This window comes from Ursus maritimus, unplaced genomic scaffold (assembly GCF_017311325.1).
Source record: "Ursus maritimus isolate PB19 unplaced genomic scaffold, ASM1731132v1 scaffold_1, whole genome shotgun sequence".
Classification (NCBI taxonomy): Eukaryota; Metazoa; Chordata; class Mammalia; order Carnivora; family Ursidae; genus Ursus; species Ursus maritimus.
This window is the reverse complement of record NW_024423343.1, coordinates 27,596,250-27,616,948: the sequence shown is the minus strand read 5'-3', so window position 1 is coordinate 27,616,948 and position 20,699 is coordinate 27,596,250. Positions and strand designations below refer to the sequence as shown.

The window sequence follows — 20,699 nt, the reverse complement described above, 5'->3', positions numbered from 1 at the left end:
GAACAGGGAGCAAGGTGGGTGTTCAACAAACACCTGCTGAAGAAATGAATGAGTGCTTTACGATGCTCTGGCTGTGATTCTGAGCCACACACTCTTACTTTACACACCTTTCTCACAGCTTGGCTATTTGTTTCTAAGCTCACCACATCTCTAGAGTTAAGAAAGTAGAAAAGGGGAAGGACAGCTCGAGGCAGCACAATCACACCGGAAGTGACAGCAGACATCTTGGTACCAAGGAAGAAAGATGCCTGCAAGAAGATACAGGCAAAAGTGTAGCACACAGTCCTGACTGAGGACAATCTGGAACATGCGGCAAACTAAGAAATGTACAAACCTACGTCTAGGAAGGTGTCCTCAGTCTCACTTGTGAATGAAAGAACTTACATTCAAAACGATGTATAAAGTTATTCATTGAATCATGACCTGTAATAGCAAAAGACTGAAAAAACAATCAAAATCCTCCCAGAAAGGACTGGTTAGATTGTCATGTGTGTGTAGAAACGTGTAAAATTCATGATAGAATATGGAATGACTATACAAAAAAGAAAATGAAAGAAAGCAGACGAGCGCTGGAAGAGGGATGTGATCCAAACGGAAGGGCAAGCTCTCCAAGAGCAGCATGTGGCTCACCTACTGCCACTGCTGCGTGAAAAAGCACACGTACGTAAAACACCTCTGCAAAGATGCACAAGAAGAGAGTGATCTGGTTGCCTGTGGGAGGAGAAAAAGACAGGTGGGAGGGAGATTATGTATGCATGCCCTTTGTACTTTATGAATCCTGAAATCTGTGGAAGTATATTTGAGAAAGAAGAATGAAAGTACAGCAGTGCAAGGCAGTTTCTTTATGGGAAAGTAGCCTTCTATACCACATTAAATGACACTGAAGTAATCACAGGACAGAAGAGTCATATTTATAATTCTGAGGCATTAAAAGCAAATTTCTAATACATATTTTCTGAAATATATGGCGCTAGGTAACAGTTAACATTTTTAAAATAATAAAAGTAACAATCACATTACTGAGAATTTGGAGACTAAAGATCAGGAAAGGAAAAAAAAAATCACAATCGTACCACAGTAAAATAACCACTTATTGCTTTGGTATAATGTTTCCCTTCCTGTATTTCCCCCCATGTTTACTGTGAAAAGTCATGGCGAAAGTCTTACTAAAATCAATCCCAACCATAATACTTCTTAGTCCTCTTAAAGCAGGCACTGGGAGCTAATGGAGAAGGAATCGGGAGATCTTAAGGTTAATTGCAATTTGTTCGCAAAATCTCCGAATGACTCTGAACAAGTGGTTTTTCCCATCAGCGAGCTGCTCTCCAGCTCTGCGAGGGCAGTGCAGCTTGCCTTGAATGCCTCTCAAGATGTAGAGATAGGAAATAGTTTATGTAACATGGAAAACCCCTAGCTAAATGGAATGTGAATATTCAGGCTAGGACACAAAAATATTTTTTAAAAGCACAACAGAAGGGAACTATTTAGGAAGAGCTGAGGCCAAGTTTGAGGTCCTCACCACCTCTTTGTCATGCTTGATATTTTTGGGAGGGTTGGAGAGTAGGGGGAAAGTTGTCTTCAAAGAGAATTTCATTAGAAAATGGCTATAGAACTCAAGGATAAGGTTTAGCTGCTGGGTAATCCTGGAGCTCAATTCAATTTGCAGGATGTATACCAGAAAATAGATGAAATTCTGCTTTAAAAATAATTAGGAGTATTATTACTCCAGAGGGCAGACAAGGAAATGCTTCAGATGACAGATTTCAATCTGCTCTGCAAAACCACTTTTTTACTCTCTTAAATGGATATTCAAGCCAGTCACGTACTTCTTATTAAGGATAGGAGGCAGATCTAGCAGAATGATGTCTGGTCTTGGAAACTGAGAGATCTGGATTGATCCTCACAATTAGAAACATTAAGTTAAATGCTGGTGTCTGAGCAAAGACAGATTCTGGGACTAAATCGAATATAGTTACTTAATGCCAATGAGAGATGATTCTGATAAAATCGACCAGCTCTGTCTGTTCTTGCTTTAAAATCTTCCCTGGTCCACTGAGAATCTGGGAAGGAAGGTCTGACAAAGGAGATTTTCCTCATGTACAACGTGGATGAAGTGAGGGTACCTAACCCCTTCAATTAGTTACTTATCAAACCTTGTCATTTGAATGACCACATGGCAAAATGTCTGCTCTAGAGAAAAAGACTGCGTCAGTGATGGCTGAATTGATGGTTTCAGTGGCTCACTGCAAACAGATCTGGATCTCTTCCACCAAGTCACATCTTCGTAAGCCAGGCCTGATTTTCAGATTTCCCTCATTTAGTGCCACCCCTCTGTTTTAACTCCCCAGAGTGGTGCATATTCTGTTGGCAGGTGCCTCTAGCCTAAGCTCTGGCGGGGCTGGGACTGCCTCCCTCACTTGCTCTCTATACACCTCTCTTGGCTGTCAAAGCCCTGCTCTAAGCAGATTAATCTAAATAATCTAAACCAAACTCAACTCTAAATACGCTTTTATCTAATACACACATGGCAAATATATTTATAGCCTATATTCAGAGTGTCAAGTACAAGATGCAGAAGAGAAAATGATAACGCCGCCTGGGAGAGGGGAAGGAAAGAACTGGGCGAGGAAATGAGGTTCAAGACAGGCTTGGTTAGGGTCTGCCACACTGAAATGAAGGCAAGAGGAAGACAAAAGGCGTGAAAGAGCGTGGCAAGACTGAGGAACAGGAAGTAGTGAAACCTTCCCAAGGACGCTCATGGGGCAGGGAGGTAGGGCATGAAGGGGCTAGAAGAGCAGGGGCTGGAGATCACAAAAGGACTTGGTGTCAGGTTAAGGGACTGTGTTTAAAAGCTGCTATTGTGTGTAAAAGCTGGCATTAACCAGCACCCGTGTGCCAGTCACGGTGCTAGGGGCTTTCTGTGAATCATTCTTTTAAGCAAACAGCAATCTTACGAAGCAGTTATTATTACTATCCTCACCACTTCCATTCTAAAGGTGAAGAAACTGAGACAGGGTATGAAATTTACCCACGGTGAGATCAGGGTTTTCTAAACCATTGTTGGAGCAAGACTTGCAGGCAGGAAGCACAGTTAGATGGCTACCAAACTCCTTCATGGGAGTGACACCCAAGGTTTGAGTTTGTGAGGTGGGATGGTGGGTGCAGCGGAGTGCAAATCCAGCAGTTGAGTTTTGCTGACTGATTAGACAGGGCAGGGGTGGCAGAAGAAAGAGCCCAGGCTGTCTCCCGGTGCTGGCAGCAGGGACTGGTGGGGCCACAGAAGTTCCAGAGGGACCTGTGATGAGGGTGATGAAGCCGATTTGGGGGCCTTGTAAGATAGGCCTCATTCTGTCACCGATTCAGTATACATTCTTGCTTACCTACTACGTGCCAGAAACTGTGCTAAGACATGTTCTCTGTGCCCAGGGAGCTTGAAGAAAGGAACAGCATAAACGAGAAGATTATGAAAATAATGACAACAGCTCCCACTCTTCAAAAGTGCTTATCTCAATTATTTGCGGACAGCCAGTCTTATATTATCCCAATTCACACGACTTTTGTAGGCAAGTACAGGAGTTCTAGTAAGAATGCTTATTCGGCACACACTATGTCCTAGGCACTATTCTAAACACTTCACACGCATGAACCCATGTAACTGGCAGTGGTCCTATGAAGTATTAGTGTCCTCATTTTATAGATGAGGACACTCAAACACAGAGAGACTACATAACTTGCCCAGGTTAGACAGCTAATAAATGGCTAAGACAAGACCTGAACTCGGGCAGTCTGGGTTCATTTTAGAAATTAGGAAACTGAGGCTCAGGAAGTTCAAGTAATTTGTCCCAGCAAATCAAGCCCCAAATAAGAGGTGGAGATAGGACTTGGACAAATACTGTTTAACTCCAAGCTCCTGCTACTAACCCCCTAAGTAAATGTAATTATACACACACACACACACACACACACACACAGCATGGTGGTGGCACGAGGGAGCCAGCAATGCAGCAAAAACAGTAGGGTGGGGAATATCAGAAAAGATGTTGCCAAAGAGGACACGCTTCTATCAGCTCTGGAAGAAAGAAGAGGGGTTCCCCAGAGGGATAAAAGTATTCTAGTATATGTGGAAGGATGATCTCTAAACATGAGAAAGGGCTCTTCTTCTTCATATGATAGGAGGGGAAGCAGTAAGGCCAGTACAAATATAGATATATTTGTAGGAATTCATATCCATATCTTGTAGTTTCAATGTTGTCCTTGAAGTGGAGGCAAGGTCATATGCTGAGAAGGACAGGGATGAGGCACCCTGAAGACAGTGAAGATGTGGATGGTTACTGGATTGACCAGGAGACAGAGCTGCTCAGGGATACAGAAAGGGTATCAGCCAAATGGCCTCTTACAATTTTCATGTTTGTTTTAGACTTCAAATATTACAGGTAGGTGACAGCTATGGGTCCCTTCCCCACCTACGTTGCTCCCAGGTGATACAGTTACACTGACAGCAAGTCTCAGGCATCTGTTAGCAAGGAGGTATAAAGGCAGTTATACAGACTATGTTTGGACAAAGCACTTTGCATGGAAGGTTCATTCAAGGCAGAGGTGACAGCATTCTGGCAGAAGGATCAGAAAAGCTTCTGGCAGAGCACAGGACCATAAAAGAATCCTAAGGCTGGAGTACTGCTGTGGATTAGGTTCCCCATCTTGCCTTCTACTGCCAACTAATTCTACTGCCTTGTTTCTGCATGGGCGGAACTGCAGTACAACGCTAACAAGTGCAGTACAATTCACTATCTTGAAGGCTACTAGGTTGAAAGCTAGAGCTAAGATGTCATTTGGCAATTAAATCCACAGATCTCCCTTTCAGTAGCGAAAACGGAGCTGAAGAGAAGGGTGGGAATCATCAGGGAGTTGAAACTATGGAAGAGAAAGAGAGAATGCAATAGAGTATACAGTGGGAACAGAAAAAAAAAACAAAAAAAAATGAAGCCAAGGAAGTGCGACATTAAAGGTGTAGGCAGAGGACAAAGAATCAGAGCAGGTGACTGAGGAAAAGAGCTGGAAGTAGGAGGAGAACCAGGGGTGTGACCTCTAAGTCAAGGCAGAAGAATTCCTGGCCAAATACTATATCCCAGAGAAATCCAGTAGAACAAGAAACTGACGAGGGCTGATCAGATTTGGCAAAAACTGATGGAGGAGCTAAGATCATGAGCAGGGTTGGCAGAATTATTGCCTAATTACTCCTGTATCTCTATGAAATAGAAGGTAAAGGCACTTCCCAGAGTGACCGGGGCTGGGTCTTTAATCTCTTTAGGATCACAGGTACTGAAATAAATCAGTATCATGACAGCTACTGATGTAAATGGAAGGGGACTTCCCTAAGCTACCCACTGGCACCTACATCCAGACTCTGCCTTTTCTGCTACTTCCTGCTCCAAGCAAAGGCCAACCTTCCTGCTGTCTACACGATCTTTCTCACTCAACCACATCATTCTAGCAATTCTCTCTCTCCTAGGTAGTTCACATCAGCATAGAAAACATGCTGTTATTTCTTCCATTAAAATAAAAATCAAACCCAATTTGATCCCACTTCCCCTCTAGTTATTCCCCATCTCTCTCCATCCCCAAACAGCAAAACTTCTCAAGAGTTGTCTGTTCTTGTCTCTTATTTCTCTCCTGTTTCATGTCAAAAACTCACTTCAATCAGACCTTCACTCCCACTGCTCAATTCAAACTGCTCTCATTAAGGTCACTCATTACCTCCACATTCCTAAATCCCATGGTCAATTCCCAGTGCTCATCTTATCTGACCTTTGTATCAACCTCTGTCACAACTGATCTGAAGACACGTTCTTTGTGTGGCTTGTTGGACACACTAGGGTCCTTCTCCCTCACTATGCACTCCTCCTTGGTCTCCTTTGCTGGTTGCTCCTCTCCTCTCTACCCTCTTAAGGTGAGTGTCTCGGTGCTCAGACTTCCTGTCCTCCTCTGTTGACTCACATTTTTATAGCTACCAAGTCTGCTATTTGTACTTCTGGGATACCCTGCTAGGCTGTTAGCAGTTATTTTGCAAAGCTGTGTTTCTCACTTCCTCCTTTTTAAAAAATAAACAACAGTCCAGGTGAAGGTCTAAGGGTGGCTCAGTACACTGTTCCTTGGTGTGGACTGCCACCCAGAAATCCTCATAGCTTCTCTCCAGCTTCTAGTTCCAGGGTAGATGGACCTGCTGGAAGACTCACCTTCACATGAGTAGGAGAGCTACTCTACTCTAAGAAATATCTCGATTATATAAGTCCTCTTCTTCAAAAGTCACTAGTACGCCCATGCATGCATTATTTTCCTGTTTTTATCCTGAGAGTACTGTGATTTTGGAGATAAGATCTAATAAAAAAAATAACAAGGCCTCTTTCTCTACGAGAATCTTTTTTAGCACCCACAGTTAACTAACAAGGCCCAGAAGTAAAAACTGCTTTTAAGTGAGGGAATTAATAAAAAATCATAGTTAAGATACCTTTAAACGTGAGATATTTAAGAAGCATTAGATAAGATCTCGTAGCTTTTATGAGACTACCTAGTCAAGTATGCTCCAAATTCCTATATCATTATTTCTTAATCCACATGACAGCAGCTGAACATCCACATTGCGATTATGAAGTAAACTCAGATTCTGTACTTACCTTGTATTTTGAAGTATCCCAGTTGTGGACGATGCGCGCCGGGATGAGAAAAGTGTCGTCCACGTGGCAGCTGCTGCAGTAATACCATCCACTGTAATTGCACACCTTGGCTTTCCCACTGGAAAGGCCTATGGATCGCTGGCATCCTGTCCAAGGCAAAAGAAAGAGTCTATGATTAGTGCTGTACTTTTAACACCACAGAACAAAGTTACACAACCCTCAAACAAAGTCCGCAACAGGAAGAAAAACTTCAGAGAATTCTTGTATAGATGTGTCTTTCTCTTCCTAGCCCGATAGCCTCCACCCCCTCAGCTCCTAAGGGGCTGCGGTAACCCGCACCTAATACGGTCCTGTTTCTCATCTCTTCTGCGTCTTCTGTGTACAGTTATCAGAGATCAGCCTCTCTACAGCCCCACTATTAGCACCTCACTTCTTCCTCATAAACTCTATTCCCACCACCAGACATTTTGCTGGGGACTTCTCGTAAAGGATCTTATTTAACACGTACAACATCTCTGTGAGATGGTTTTAGCCAAGTTAAGAATTCTGTCTGAGGTCACTGAGCTAGTAAAGAAGTGGAGTTTGGATTTGGCTCTAAGCTTGTCTGAGTTTAAAATGATTCTAAAAACTGATATGTGGCCTTCCTTTACTTAGTCAATGAAAGAAATTTGTCTTCCGACTGGCCCCTATATCACCTTTCCAACTACCTACTCCTACTACTCTCCAATGGGAATATAACTTCTTTATTGCAACCAGAGAACTTTCCTAGCTATTCTCCAAATAAACAGCGTGCTCACTCCACCCTCCACACATCGGTGCACATTACTTCTCCTTACACAACACCCTCTTTTCTGATTTCCGCTTTGCCAAATCCTGCCCATTACTCAAGACCAGTGGCTGCCTGCAAGTCATTGCTAAGGCCCTTAGATGTCCGAGGAAATCCATGATTCTGTGAGCACTGTCCTGGGACTCTCAGGGGAACTGGTAATAATCTCGGCCCTGTCACAAAGAAGCCATGCCTTTTCTCTCTAGGTAGGAGGAACTACCTTCTCTTGGTGACTACAGAAATTCCATCACAACCCAAAGGACAAAATCCTGGCAGCCCAGAACAGGTCACCATGATTATACAAACAGCAACATTATCCTGGCATTTCTGATCTACTGCTTTCATTTCAGAAATCCATTTCTGGATTCATGGCTGGATCAAGAATTGCACTGATCAAAGAAATCTCACATTAAGCCTATTTCATGATAAAGGCATAAAATGAATTCATCATTATCATCATCCTCATCACCACCACCGTCACTACTGTATCTCACTCCCATTAAAGGAGCTCCAAACAGTTTAACAAACTGCTAACCTAAGAAAAAACTGATTCACATGAACTCCATGAATGAAAATATCACAAAACTCAAAGGACTTTCATTTTCATCACAAATAAAATGGTATCAGTAATCAAGTAGTTTCGCAGTGCATTCTCCAAGAAGAGAATTAGATCCTATTACTTCTAAAGACAAGAGGTACTGAAAGACAAGTAAGTAAGTGTATTGGTATTACGCTTCAAAAGCTGCACACTGTTCCTTCCTGGAATGGTTATTTCTTAACTGTTGAGTAGCAGCAAAATCAGAACAAGCCCCTGTTTTTCAGATTGGCTAAGCAATGAGATCTGTGTGACAGATCAAGAAGCAGCGAACACACACGCTGCTGCTGTGGCAGAGGGGAGGTGCCGTCACAATGACTAGGCTATGAGCACTGGAATGCTGTCTGCTGCACTCACTGACCGCATTATTACTCATCTGGCATTTAGCACATGCTCCTTGAAACGACTGTGCCTTTTTATGCGTCTGTCCAGCAAGAACCACATTATAAACTCCTCAAAGCAGTTTCTTATCCTCAGTACTTAACAGAGCTTTACATATAGCAGACCATCAATAACTTTATGTAGAAAGGATGATAAACTGAATATTACTTGACACACATACACCCACATATAAAGAGATTTTAAGTTCTCATAGCTCTTCTAGAACTGATCCCCCTCACCTGGGCACCTGCCTCTTAAAACAGCGTTCTTTTGTTAATAACCCCGTGAAAAATATGTTGCCCATTCTAAGAATTATACATTGCTCGTGTGTTCATAGATAGACTGTGGAGCAGAATTCAATGGAACTTGACACATCCTTGACACTGGGATATTGTTGTTTCCAAAAATTCGCTGATGGTCAAATTGACTTAACACTGAAGTGACAATGAATAAAACTCAATCTTTCCTAATGATTTAGAAAGTGGTCATGGTCCTGCAGGAATTCCAGATCATCATTCCAGTTTAAACTCTCACCACAGAACACAGCAAAAATAAATTTGGGTCACTTCAGCTTTTTGGTTGTTTGAATTTTAGATGTAATTAACATTAGTAAGCATTTGCTGGATATTTATATATGCTTTAGTGGGTACTAATGAGTTTATCAGTCTATAATTTTTAATGACTTTATTATAATTATTTAGATGCAACATACATGAGCAATATTAAAATACACAAATATGCATTTTAAGAAAGTATATGGTCTAAAAACGTGTACATCAACCAGGGATACAGGGCCAAAGCCTACCATGCTGGGGGTTCAACTACATGAGTTAACTAAATGAGTTAAGCATTCCCACCACTGTGCACTAGTCTCCAGGCTCATCAAAGAGAGAAGGGCTGAGAGAGCGTGGCTAGGGCTCACTCAGGTTTTAGGTTAGATAGAAGCAACAGCACATAAACTCCTAGTTCTTGGGTGTCTTTACCTTCATACCTTATTTAGAACCATGCTCTCCTACTCTCTCTGCTGATATCACCCGCAATGACCCAGAGTAGGTCTGAACCTATCTGCAAGCTTAGGACTGTTTTGGATACATGGTGTATAGACAAGCACAAGCCCAGAGTTAGAAAGCCCATTCTTGCCTAGGACACACTGTGAACTTGACCCATCAAACTCTCTAGGCCTGCCTTCCTCGCTGCAAATAAAAGGGCCAGCCTAAATCAGTGGGTTTGCCAAGTTCAGTGAGCGCCAAAATTTTCTAGAGATGTTTGTGAAAAATGTAGACCCTTTCCCTATCCCAATTTCCACCCACAAGACTTTGATTTTGTAGATCTGGATTAGCCCAGGAACCTATATTTCTCCCCAACCAGCCAACTACCACCAGAGACCCTGGTAGGGAAAAGCTGAGGACGGCTCCCTGTTTCTAGGTGGCTGCAAAGGTCCCTCCAAGCTCTAAAATTCCAATTCTATTCAAGTGCAGAGGGTGTGCAACCCTCAAGTGAAAAGCTTGTAATTTGTCATGTAGTATACTCTCTAGGCTTCCAAAATCAACATTTCAGGTTCCTGGTCAATTTCTAAAAATCCGCTACGTAGATACAATCAGAGTTCATTTTACCAATGTTTTCCCACAGCATTCACTGTCCCCACTGAGAAGCATCTTACTTGGTTTAGAATTAAAACTTTTAATCTCCAAATGTAGAATTTGTTACTGAAATTTGTTACCAACATAGGATGGGCAAGAAAGATTAGAGGCTAGTGGCCTAATACAGAATCATTTTCTAAAAGACACCACCTACCATTTATTTGAAGAAGGAAACATCTATTCTTTCAATTAACTGTAAGATTTCCTTAATATCATACTAGCAAATCATAGACTAAAAATGTCTGAAACAACTCCCCCTAAAGATACATGACCTGGATCTTACTTTATCATCGTGATGTTTTCAACAGGGCAAAAAATGTGTTTTCTTAATAACAACTACTAGAAAAACACCTTTTTTGAAGGGTGCCGAAGCTGGACTCTGACAAGCGACATTATGGGGAGAAAAATAGAGCTGCAAAGCAGAGACAAAAAATAATTAATTGAAATAACTAATTAGAGCTTATTTACATATTATATTTTTATGTACTTTCAAACAGACTTTTCAATAATGCTTCTAAATTAAGGGGTATTTGTAGTAGGGAACCCTCCACATATTGGATCAAAGCAAATACATTCTTCCCAGTCTCTTTTTGAGACTTTTCAGAGGGTGTTCAATTCATAGGAACAAAAAACTATCTCACAAGAGAACTCACTGGCCTTTTTTTTTTTTTTTTTTTTTTTATTGCTTCCCACCCCACTTCAAATCTTTAATGAACACATGCTCTGAAGAGCTTAGCCTCCCCTCTGGTACTCTTTTGGAAACAAATGTTACCATTTAACTGAAATCCTATTTGCTGCGTGTACAGTCCATTTCCCAAATGGCCTTTCACTAAAGACGACCAAAATAATCTGTTGCCGGGGGTTGAAGCAGAAATTTTGGCATAATTCTCCACAAAGGCACAATCTTTCTTCTAACAAGTGCACCTAGTTAGCTCAGTTGGCTGCAATGTGGTGTTACTGAAGCCAAGATCTTGAGGAGAAACCAACCACCTTCTCACTGCTTCATGGCTACCAAATCAGCCCTCCTTCCCCTGACCAGCAGCTGGAAAATTCATGGGCATAAGAGAAAAATGACGCGAGCTGTGGCTAGATCCAGGTGAAACTGCCTAAGGAAAAAACTCACACAATGCTTCCTAAGTGTGGTCAGCCACACTAACCTCTTTACCTAATTTGGTAAAGTAAATTTGGTATTTGTATTTGGAAGGTAGAAATGCTCTAAGAAAAAAAAAAAGGCAAATAAAAAGAAGAGAAGGGGTCTTTATAAAAAAAGGAGGAAAAGAGGTAAGAGTGAGAGGATAAATTTTCATTTCCTCTGTTAAAACAGAAAAATGAAACTGGCACGTTTCATACACTCTTTTACTGTATGCACACAGGGGAGGGGGTGGCCATAGGAAGGGCAAAAGGACTGCCCTTGCCCCCTCACCCCTTCGGTCCAGTGCCCTGGTGTGGGACAATAACCTGTGGTAAGCACTTTGTAAAATGTGGCTTGAAGGCCTGGACTTCTATCAGAAATTCTACAGACCAGATTTTCCAAAATGAAGAAAAACAGAAACGGGGTGGGGGTGGGGGGTGGTTCAATGACTTGCTATTTTATAAGAATCAGCAGGAAGAAGGTCATACAGAACTCCACTTTCCTAGCTTACAGTCTGTAACCATTGACTCACTGCTGACTGAAAATACAGAGCTCCCAGCAATCCCATGCATCTGTCTCTTGCTTCAACAGTGTTTGCATGAAACAGATGTGGGGACTACCCCTTCTTCAAACCTCCAAATACCCCCCCAACCTCCTTCCCATTTGCAACCTCCGGACCATCTTTTCTTGGTCATGCCTCTGGGACCAGCCAACACTTTTTTGTGGTTAGCTCCTTACTGCCCACCAACCTTGAGCTCCTAGATTCATCAGAATTATTCCACCGAAGTGGAGGCTGCTGTCAACTCCTGGGTCAACCTATATCTGCAGGCTTTCTACATCTACCTCTCTCTGTGCTTCTATTTTTTGCTGCAGTGATGTGGCTCTGGAGGGCATGGGCCAGCTCTTCTGCCAGGTGGCCCAGGGGAAGCATGAGGGTGCCCGGTGTTTCTTGAAGATCCAAACCAGGGCAGAGGCTGCACCCTCTTCCAGGACATGCAAATGTCCTCCCAAGATGAGTGGGGAAAAGCCTTGTATGCATGGGAGCTTCCACAGTCCTGGAGAAGAACTGAAACAGGCCCTTTTGGATCAGCATGCCCCAGATTCTGCCCGCACAGACCTCCATCTTTGTGACTTCCTGGAGAGCCACTTCCTAGACCAGGAGGTGAAACTCATCAAGAAGATAGCGAGCACCTGACTAACTACCGCAGGCTGGGCTGGGCTAGTATCTCTTGTAAAGGCTCACCCTCAAGCAGGACTAGAAGCCTCTGTATCCCGCAGGTGTCAGGGCATCTGCTCCCCGCAGCCACTAAGCAGTTTTTTAACACCCTGAAGCCCTGTCCCCAGCTGTAGACCAAACGGAAACAATAAAGTTTTTACGGAGAAAAAGGAAAGAAAATACAAAGCTTGTCTATGCTGGATAAATGCCATAATGTTTGTTTAATCTTCATAGAATGTTGTTATTAAGATTATAAATCACATGAAATATATTAATAAATACCAAGTAGATTCCAACTCAACTCGAGAAGTGTCAAGATTCATTGGTCCTTCAGGTAAACAATGATTGAGAGACTAAGGTCAATATTTAGTCAAAATTAATCTTGAAAGGCAATAAATCTTGATTTTTGCCAAGGAAAGTAAGTAAATATGTGCACTGTTCTAGAGATTATGACTGCTTTTCTGTTTACTAAATAGCTACACTGAGTTAAAAATGTCTGTGACACAGATTTTCACTTCCAAAGACATGGTTTGGAAGATGTTTATGATAAGGTGCCAGTATTATGGGAATGTAAGGTCAGAGAAGGTTAACAATGAAATATCTAGTATATTTAAATCAGTCTAAACTTAGTATTTTTTTTCAGACTTGTTTTCTTCTTAATAGTCTATGACTAAATTTTCCTATTAACTTGTGCCCTGTCTGCTCTTTACCCAAAGACTCTCAAGAAAATAGTAAGCAATTTTAAATGGAAATAATAAATAAATAGGTAAATGGATAAACAAATATTTACATAGTGCTTACCATATGCCAGGCATGGTTATAAGTACTTTACATACACACATATTTATTTAATCCTCATTAATTCTATAAAGTAGGTATTATCCCCATTTTATAGATGCAGAAACTGAGACAGAGGGTGATAAAATAATTCTGTCCATGGCTGTATGGTAAAGAAGGAAGACAGAGCTTAATAGAAGTAGCTGATGTGGCACTTGATGAGAAACACTAATATATATATGGGTGAATTTCTGCATAGATATTTCCTTGTGGAAAGTATCTTAAAAAATGGTCTCTTTGTGTATGGCAATACAATAAGCACAGGAAATAGAAATCAGTTATACAAAAGAATGTGAGTTACTTTGTCAATGACTTAGCCTAGGACCTCACAGCATTAGCATCACCCTAAATATGAAGGGTGAGGGGACAAGAGTGCAAATCTGGAAGGTGAAAAGCAGAAGACAGTAAGAGATAAGCCAAGGAGGAAGCAATCTAATTGTGGAGACTGGGGAAGGCTGTGTAGGCATGGGGCATTTGAACTGGGCCTTGCAAAAGAAAAGAGATTTTGGAAGACGACAGCTCAGAAAAACAGGGGCATATTTGGAAAACATTGATAATTCTAGATATCTGAAGCTCCCTGTAATGAGAGGGGTGTTAGGAAGAAAGAACTTGGAACCATAAACTGAAGCTAGAACATAAGAATCCTGAATGCCCAGGGGGAGGAAATCCTTACTAATCAATAAGATACAGGAAGAGCTAGAGTTGTTTGAAGGAGAACAGCAACCTGAGCTTTGGAAAGATTAATTGGCAAGGAAAAACAAAACAACAAACAGGGGCACCTGGGTGGCTCAGTCGTTAAGCGTCTGCCTTTGGCTCAGGTCAAGATCCCAGGGTCCTGGGAGAGCCCCGCAGCAGGCTCCCTGCTCAGCTGGAAGCCTGCTTCTCTCCCTCTCCCACTCCCCCTGCTAGTGTTCCCTCTCTCGCTGTCTCTCTCTCTCTCTCTCTGTCAAATAAATAAATAAATAAATAAAAATCTTTAACTACAACAACAACAACAAACAAACAAACAATGGAAGGGGAGAGAACCAGTTGATGAGTTATTGCACCGTCTGGGCTTAAGTAGGCAGTGAGCTTGGGAGCAGGAAGGGGAGAGAAAAGGAGATACTATGGAGAAGAACTGCAAACATTTTGGTAACAGACGAATGTGGAAAGGATTGGGATTGTCAAAGATGCCCAGGATGTGGTGTGAGAAATCTATCAGTCAGACGGGGCAGGTGGTTTCAGAGAGAAAATGCTATTTACATCTGGGGCAGTAAGACCAAAACACAGAGTTCAAAAATTTTAAGCTACCAGATCCTCTGATTCCTAAAGCTCAGTTCACTGAGATTAATTCCCCTTTACTGTACGAATCAATTTGAATTTGATTTTCTGTTATGTGACTGAGAGCATCTGACGTATCTCATACTGAATAATGGCTGGTTGAGGGTTCTCTTTCTATAACTTAATATTTTTACCTAGAGCTACCCATTAAGATGCTTAAGGTCTCATTATAAACCATTAGGTGGTACGAAATAATTGACATGCATTTCAGTAGAAGACACTTATTTCTTTATAAAGAAGTGAGTAGAAGCCAAGTGAGGAAGAGATGACATAGCCGGTAGACCTTATTTCTTGACAGCACAGTGGTTCTCAACCAGGGGAGAGTTTTGTCCCAAAAGGGGTCGTTTATAATATCTGGAGACATTTTTGGTTGTCATAAAAGGGTGAGTGGGGATAGAGGCCAGGGATGTTGTTAAACATCTATGTTGTTAAACATCCCTCACTGCACAGGACAGCCCCCCACAACAAAGAATTATCTGGCCCCAAATGTCAGGCTTGCCACTGTTGAGAAACCCTGTGACAGCACAAAGAGGGCAAAATCAGAGGTCCCAGTATGGATGCTACTTAATCACTTTTCTCTGCAAGTGATAGATACGTGGTCTATCATGGGAAGGAGGAAAGCCGCCTCACCAGCTCTACTTTCTTAGCTAAAAGAAATGATTCGTGCCACTACGTTAGTTTAGAGTAGAGAGGCACCATCAAAGAGAGATCTTGTCCACACTGTACCGCCACCTTCTAGATTACCTGCCAGTAACATTGGCTCTTTTCCAAACAGAGTAATCCTTCTGGTGAAACACTTGCGACCATAATTCTTATTTGGAAAACTGCAGAAAGGGAAAGGGCTGAGCTACCCTGGTTATTTTGGACATGAGAACAGCCCGCGGTGGAAATACTGTCCCTCTGTCACAGTCTAACCCCTGCTGCCAGTTGTCTCTTAAACATGGGAGTAGCAGGATTCCCCATATTGTACCCCTGCAGCCCCAGACAGGGAAGTGAGGTCAGCATTTGCCTTGTTACAAGGCAAATGCTGAGCTGGGCTACTTGGAACTTACACAGTGAAAGCTCTGGGGGAAGTTGTCTTAACTAAATCAACTGTCTTGGGTGCCTGAGTGGCTCAATCGGTTAAGCGTCTGCCTTTGGCTCAGATCATGATCCCAGGGTCCTGGGACTGAGTCCCGCATAGGGTTCTTTGCTCATCGGGGAACCTGCTTCTCCCTCTTCCTCTACCCTTCCCCCCTGCTCATGCTCTCTCTCTCAACTAAATCTTAAAAAAAAAAAAAAAAAATCAATAGTCTTACTGGAATGTTCCTCTGAACCAGTGCCGAGCCATATATGAGCCTGAGACAAAAGAAAAACTCAGTCATACTGATCCTATCTCTAAAACTTTATATTTTGTTCATCAAGGATTTTTTTGGCATTAATTTTGACTTTTAAATCATATTACATTAAAAATATTACTTATCTTGATTACTGAGTGGTTTGGGGGGGTATCGTCTTAAGTTGTATGCCCAAAGCAATTGCCTCACTCCCCCTACCCTAGTCCCAGCCCTGTACTGAACGCTTTTTCCTCAGTCTGCTGTGTACCCCAATGATCTTCTTTCTGCAGTGATTCTCCCTGATCTTTAACATTATATTAAACCACCACTAACTCTCTTTTTGTGAGACAGCACTTTATCAAGAAGTGAGGAAAACCTGAGGGGGGAAGAGAAGACATGGTTGGTAGGCCTTGTTTCTTGACAGCACAGTGGTTCTACCTCTATTTGGATAGCTTTGAAAGGTCAATAACCTCTCACTGGCTTAGAAGTTCAGATTCTCTTTTTGCTTTCCCTGAGAAGCAAGCTTTCTTTAGTCTTCTTCCGGAACCCATGTTTCCTTCCAGCTTGTATATAGAAGTCTCTGTGTGTATCAGCCTCATCCAGCCTGTCACTTCTGTGACAAACACTGTCCCACCAGCGGCTCCTCGACTTCTCTTTCACGTCACTCCCCATTCTGAATGCTGCTCCTCTTTCCTTGTGTTTTTCCTGAGTCTCATCTCTTTGAACTTTACAGTATCTTTACAACGCAACCTTTCCTCCTCTTCGCTAAAACCTCCAAAAAAAAAAAACCCTGACAGCATCTCTTAGAGTAATTTCTACTTGAGCTATTTTAGTAATGACAACAATTTGATAAAATTAAAGTCATGAGAGTGGATCCAAGTAGTACTAGGAACAGTCTCAAAGTGAAAGAGATCACTTTCATCAGCTTCCCTTAAACCCATGCTTGAATTTCTTCATTTTTCACCCCAAACCAAATTCTCTATGTCCTAGAAGATTTAGGGACTTCCTTGGTGTACTCTTCCTTGACCCTTTTCCCTATGCCTTTTTGGTCTTCTTATCAAGCTTTTTCTGTCTCTCTAAAAGCACAGATTTGTGACCACCTCCAAAACTAACCTTTTAACTATATGTTTAGTATTTGAAGATAGGCTGCTTGTATCCGGATATTAGAGCTAGAAGGCAAGACATAAAAAGACATCTAAAAGCAGGAAACTCCTGTTCTCTGGTCCTCATGTTGCCATTTGAAAGGAATTCCCTAGAGTAGTATTCCCAGCGTCTCTCCCCTTTGCTCATCCAGTCCTCCTCACAGATGGAGACAAGAGGTATCTGACTGGTGAATTTAGAAGAACCCTGGCATGTTCAGCCCAGCCTTCAGGAAGCAGTTTTTCTGTCTGCTCTGGCAAGAAGGCATGGCCTTTGGGACTCCAGCTGTGACCATGTAACTGAACCCTAATTTAAGGGTCCATTATATAATAAGTGTGATTGATAAGCAATACCTGTGATATTTTGATCTCCATCTTCCCGACCCCTGGGAGCAGAATGAAGAGGTATGATACATTAACCCTGTAAAGCCCCTATCATGACGATGGCTCAGACACACAGCATTAACCAATGGGAGTGGGAAGGAGAAAGGAAGGCAATCAGGCAAGACATGGCAGTCTGGGGTGACGGGATCATACAGGAAAGCTGGGTTCACAGGCTTGCAAGGAAATCCTCTGCATTAGTGGTTACCTTTCGTTCAGTTAAAATTCTTCATCTCAACAATGGATGAGAAACATCATTTTCCTAAAGGTTTCCCATCCAGTATTAGGCCACAATAAGACTTCCACTCATCCAAGAACCTCTCCCATGTTTTCTAGGGGGAAAAAATGCAGTGATGTCCAATATTACTGAATTAAAATTTGGCACTTTTGGTTCAGGTGATATTTTGTAACATATGAATTACGCATCATCAAGGCAGTTTAATCTTCCCTCAAGTTAGAGTGTTGAAGATGTTAACCCGCGAGACTAAAAAGGCTGGCCTGAGACTATGTAATAAATCAGTGGCACGGCTATAAACAGAAGACCAAGCTCTTCTCCTAATGTATTACTTATCCCACTGAGTCTAGATGCTTCCCAGCCATCAAATCATGGGTATCTATTATTTTGTCTGCTCTCTAAAAGCCTGGGGGCTAAGCAAAATATCTTTATTGATAAAGATGGAGACAGAAACCAAGACAGTCAAACTAAGTCCATCGTCTGTGTCAGAGGTACAGGCTTGGTGATTTGACAGATTTGACAGGGAAATGATTTTCGGTAAGGCTTTTGATTCGGCCCCACATGATTTACTTCCTTCACTGAAAAAATAAGCAAGATACAACCCTTGGTATATTGATAAATATCTGGTCAGAATGTGATTTTCAGCACGGTGACTATACTCAACAGTATTCTATTATATACCTGAAAGTTTCTAAGAGAGTAGATCTTAAAAAGTCTCACCACACACACCCACAAAAGGTAACCATGTGAGGTGACAAATGTGTTAACTAACCTTACTGTGGTAATCATTTTGCAATATATATGTATATCAAATAGCCGCCGTGTACAACTTAAATTTACACAATGTTATATGCCAATTACATCTCAAAAAAGAGGGGGTGGGAGAGATGAGTAAGTTCTGGGGATCTAAAGTACAGCATGGTGACTACAGTTAAGAATACTGTATTGTACGGACGCCTGGGTGGCTCAGTCAGCTAAGTGTCTGCCTTCAGCTCAGGTCATGATCCCAGGGTCCCTGGATTGAGTCCCACATCAGGCTTCTTGCTCGGCAGGGAGCCTACTTCTCCCTCTACCCACCACTCCTCCTGCTTGTGCGCTCTCGCTCTCTTTCTCTTTCTCTGACAAATAATAAATCTTAAAAAAGAAATACTGTATTGTATACTTGACAGCTGATAAGAGAGTAAATCTTAAATGTTCTCACAACAACAAAAAATGTTAATTATGTGAGGTGATGGATGTCTTTACTAACCTTAATTGTGGTAACCATTTTAAAATACATATGTATATCAAATCATCACAATGTAGACCATAAACTTACACGTTACTTACAAATTATATCTCGATAAAGCTGGGGAAAAAAAAAGAATGTGATTTTCAATCTTTTGGAAATTCACACAAGCCTGCATATCTTTGGTTTTGGAATCCTAGTTCCCTCCTAGAAGTGGTATATAACACACACTAAATTAGCTAAAGCTAATAAATGAAATTAATTTTGCTGGTCACTTTCATAATACCTATTTAAAAAGAAACTCTCTATTTTAAGCCAAGATTTGAGAGTATATCTGGGTTAGAGAGTGGGACCGCAAAGTCACTGGATGTGCACATCCCCCCACCACCCTGAGCTGGGGTGCTATAAGGGGTCTTGCCAGGCTGGGCAGACCAGAGACGGCCAGTTTGCTGGCTGCTTCTGAAGCTGCTTGGTCTTAGGAAGACCCAGGAAGATACTACTGGCAGCCTCCCCGCCCGAGTGAGTGCAGGCAGTGCCGGAAGGCACTCACCAGCAGCCAACTGGAAATGAGGGAGCAAGGTAAACAGGCCAAGTCTTCCTCCTTCTCTGAGGGGCAGCCACATATATCACTTCTCCTCCTTTCATCCGGATCCCATTTTTGCTATCCACACTGTTGTATAACAAAGAATTGTCTCATCTTTTTCCCTCATTCCCAGTAGGGAGTTTCTAAAACCCTTGGAATTTCCCAAGTGATACAAGGGTCTTTATTATTCCTGAGCCCCTTGGATCACAACTGACTTTATGCAATGAGGTGACTCATGGTGGGCACCCAAAGAGCTTCGGATAGAGGATGGTCACCAGAAGGACCAACTACTTGATCAGAGGGTTTAGACTTTGAGCCAGCCTGACCTCTGGGAAAGGAATGGGGGCAGGGAAGCCCGGGTGGCTCAGTCAGTTAAGCATCTACCTTTGGCTCAGGTCATGATCCCCGGGTTCTGGGATTAGGTCCCGCATCAGGCTGCATCAGGCTCCTTGCTCACCGGGGAGCCTGCTTCTCCTTCTGACTGCCACTCCCCCTGCTTGCGCTTTCTCTTTTTCAAATAAATAAAATCTTTTAAAAAAGGGGGATTATGGGGGGCTGCAGACTGAGTTCAATCACAAGGTCAATGAGTCAATCAAGCATGCCTATATAATGAAATCCCAATAAAAACTCTGGACACTGAAACTCTGTGGAACTTCTGGTTGATGAATCCATTGATGTGCTGGGAGGGTGACATGTCCTGATTCCACGGGCAAAGAACACAGAAGCTCTGCATTTGGAACCCTCCCAGATCTTGCCTTCTGAGTCTCTTCATTTGGCTGTTCCTGATTTGTATCCTTTCTAATAAAACTGTAATTATGAGTATAGCGCTTTCCAGAGTTGTGAGTTGTTCCAGCAAATTATTAACCTGAGAGCGCTGTGGGAACCCCCAAATTTGTAGCTAGTCAGTTGGAGTGTGGGTGGCCTGAGGACACCCTGAACTTGTGGCTGGCATCTGCAGTTGCAACAGTCTTGTGAAGGATCAGGTCCTTAACTCATGGGGTCTGTGCTAACTGTGGGTAGTTAGTGCCAGAACTGAATTGCAGTACACCAGTTGGATTGAAACGATATGTGCATATGAGAGGAAACTGACGGTATAGTGCCTGGAGTAGGGGTTTACACCATGTGTTTGAGGAATCCTAGTCCTGCAAAGAGGAGGTCAACTATGTTTGGAAATGTTGCATATTTATACCTCATATCAA

The 20,699-nt window shown here is 42.3% G+C and overlaps 1 protein-coding gene across 5 annotated transcripts in view; it reads right to left on the bottom strand.

Moving 5' to 3' along the window:
- PLEKHM3 (pleckstrin homology domain containing M3) overlaps window positions 1-20,699 on the bottom strand; it is a 168,184-nt gene that overhangs the window by 95,761 nt on the left and 51,724 nt on the right. For all 5 annotated transcript variants that reach the window (XR_005837584.1, XM_008687434.2, XM_040641349.1 and 2 more), the window contains exon 4: window positions 6,672-6,817. Coding sequence is in view for 4 of the 5 variants with exons in the window: in XM_008687434.2 (XP_008685656.1) it covers window positions 6,672-6,817 (146 nt within the window). In the remaining variant the exon portion in view is untranslated. The remainder of the gene's footprint in view (window positions 1-6,671; window positions 6,818-20,699) is intronic.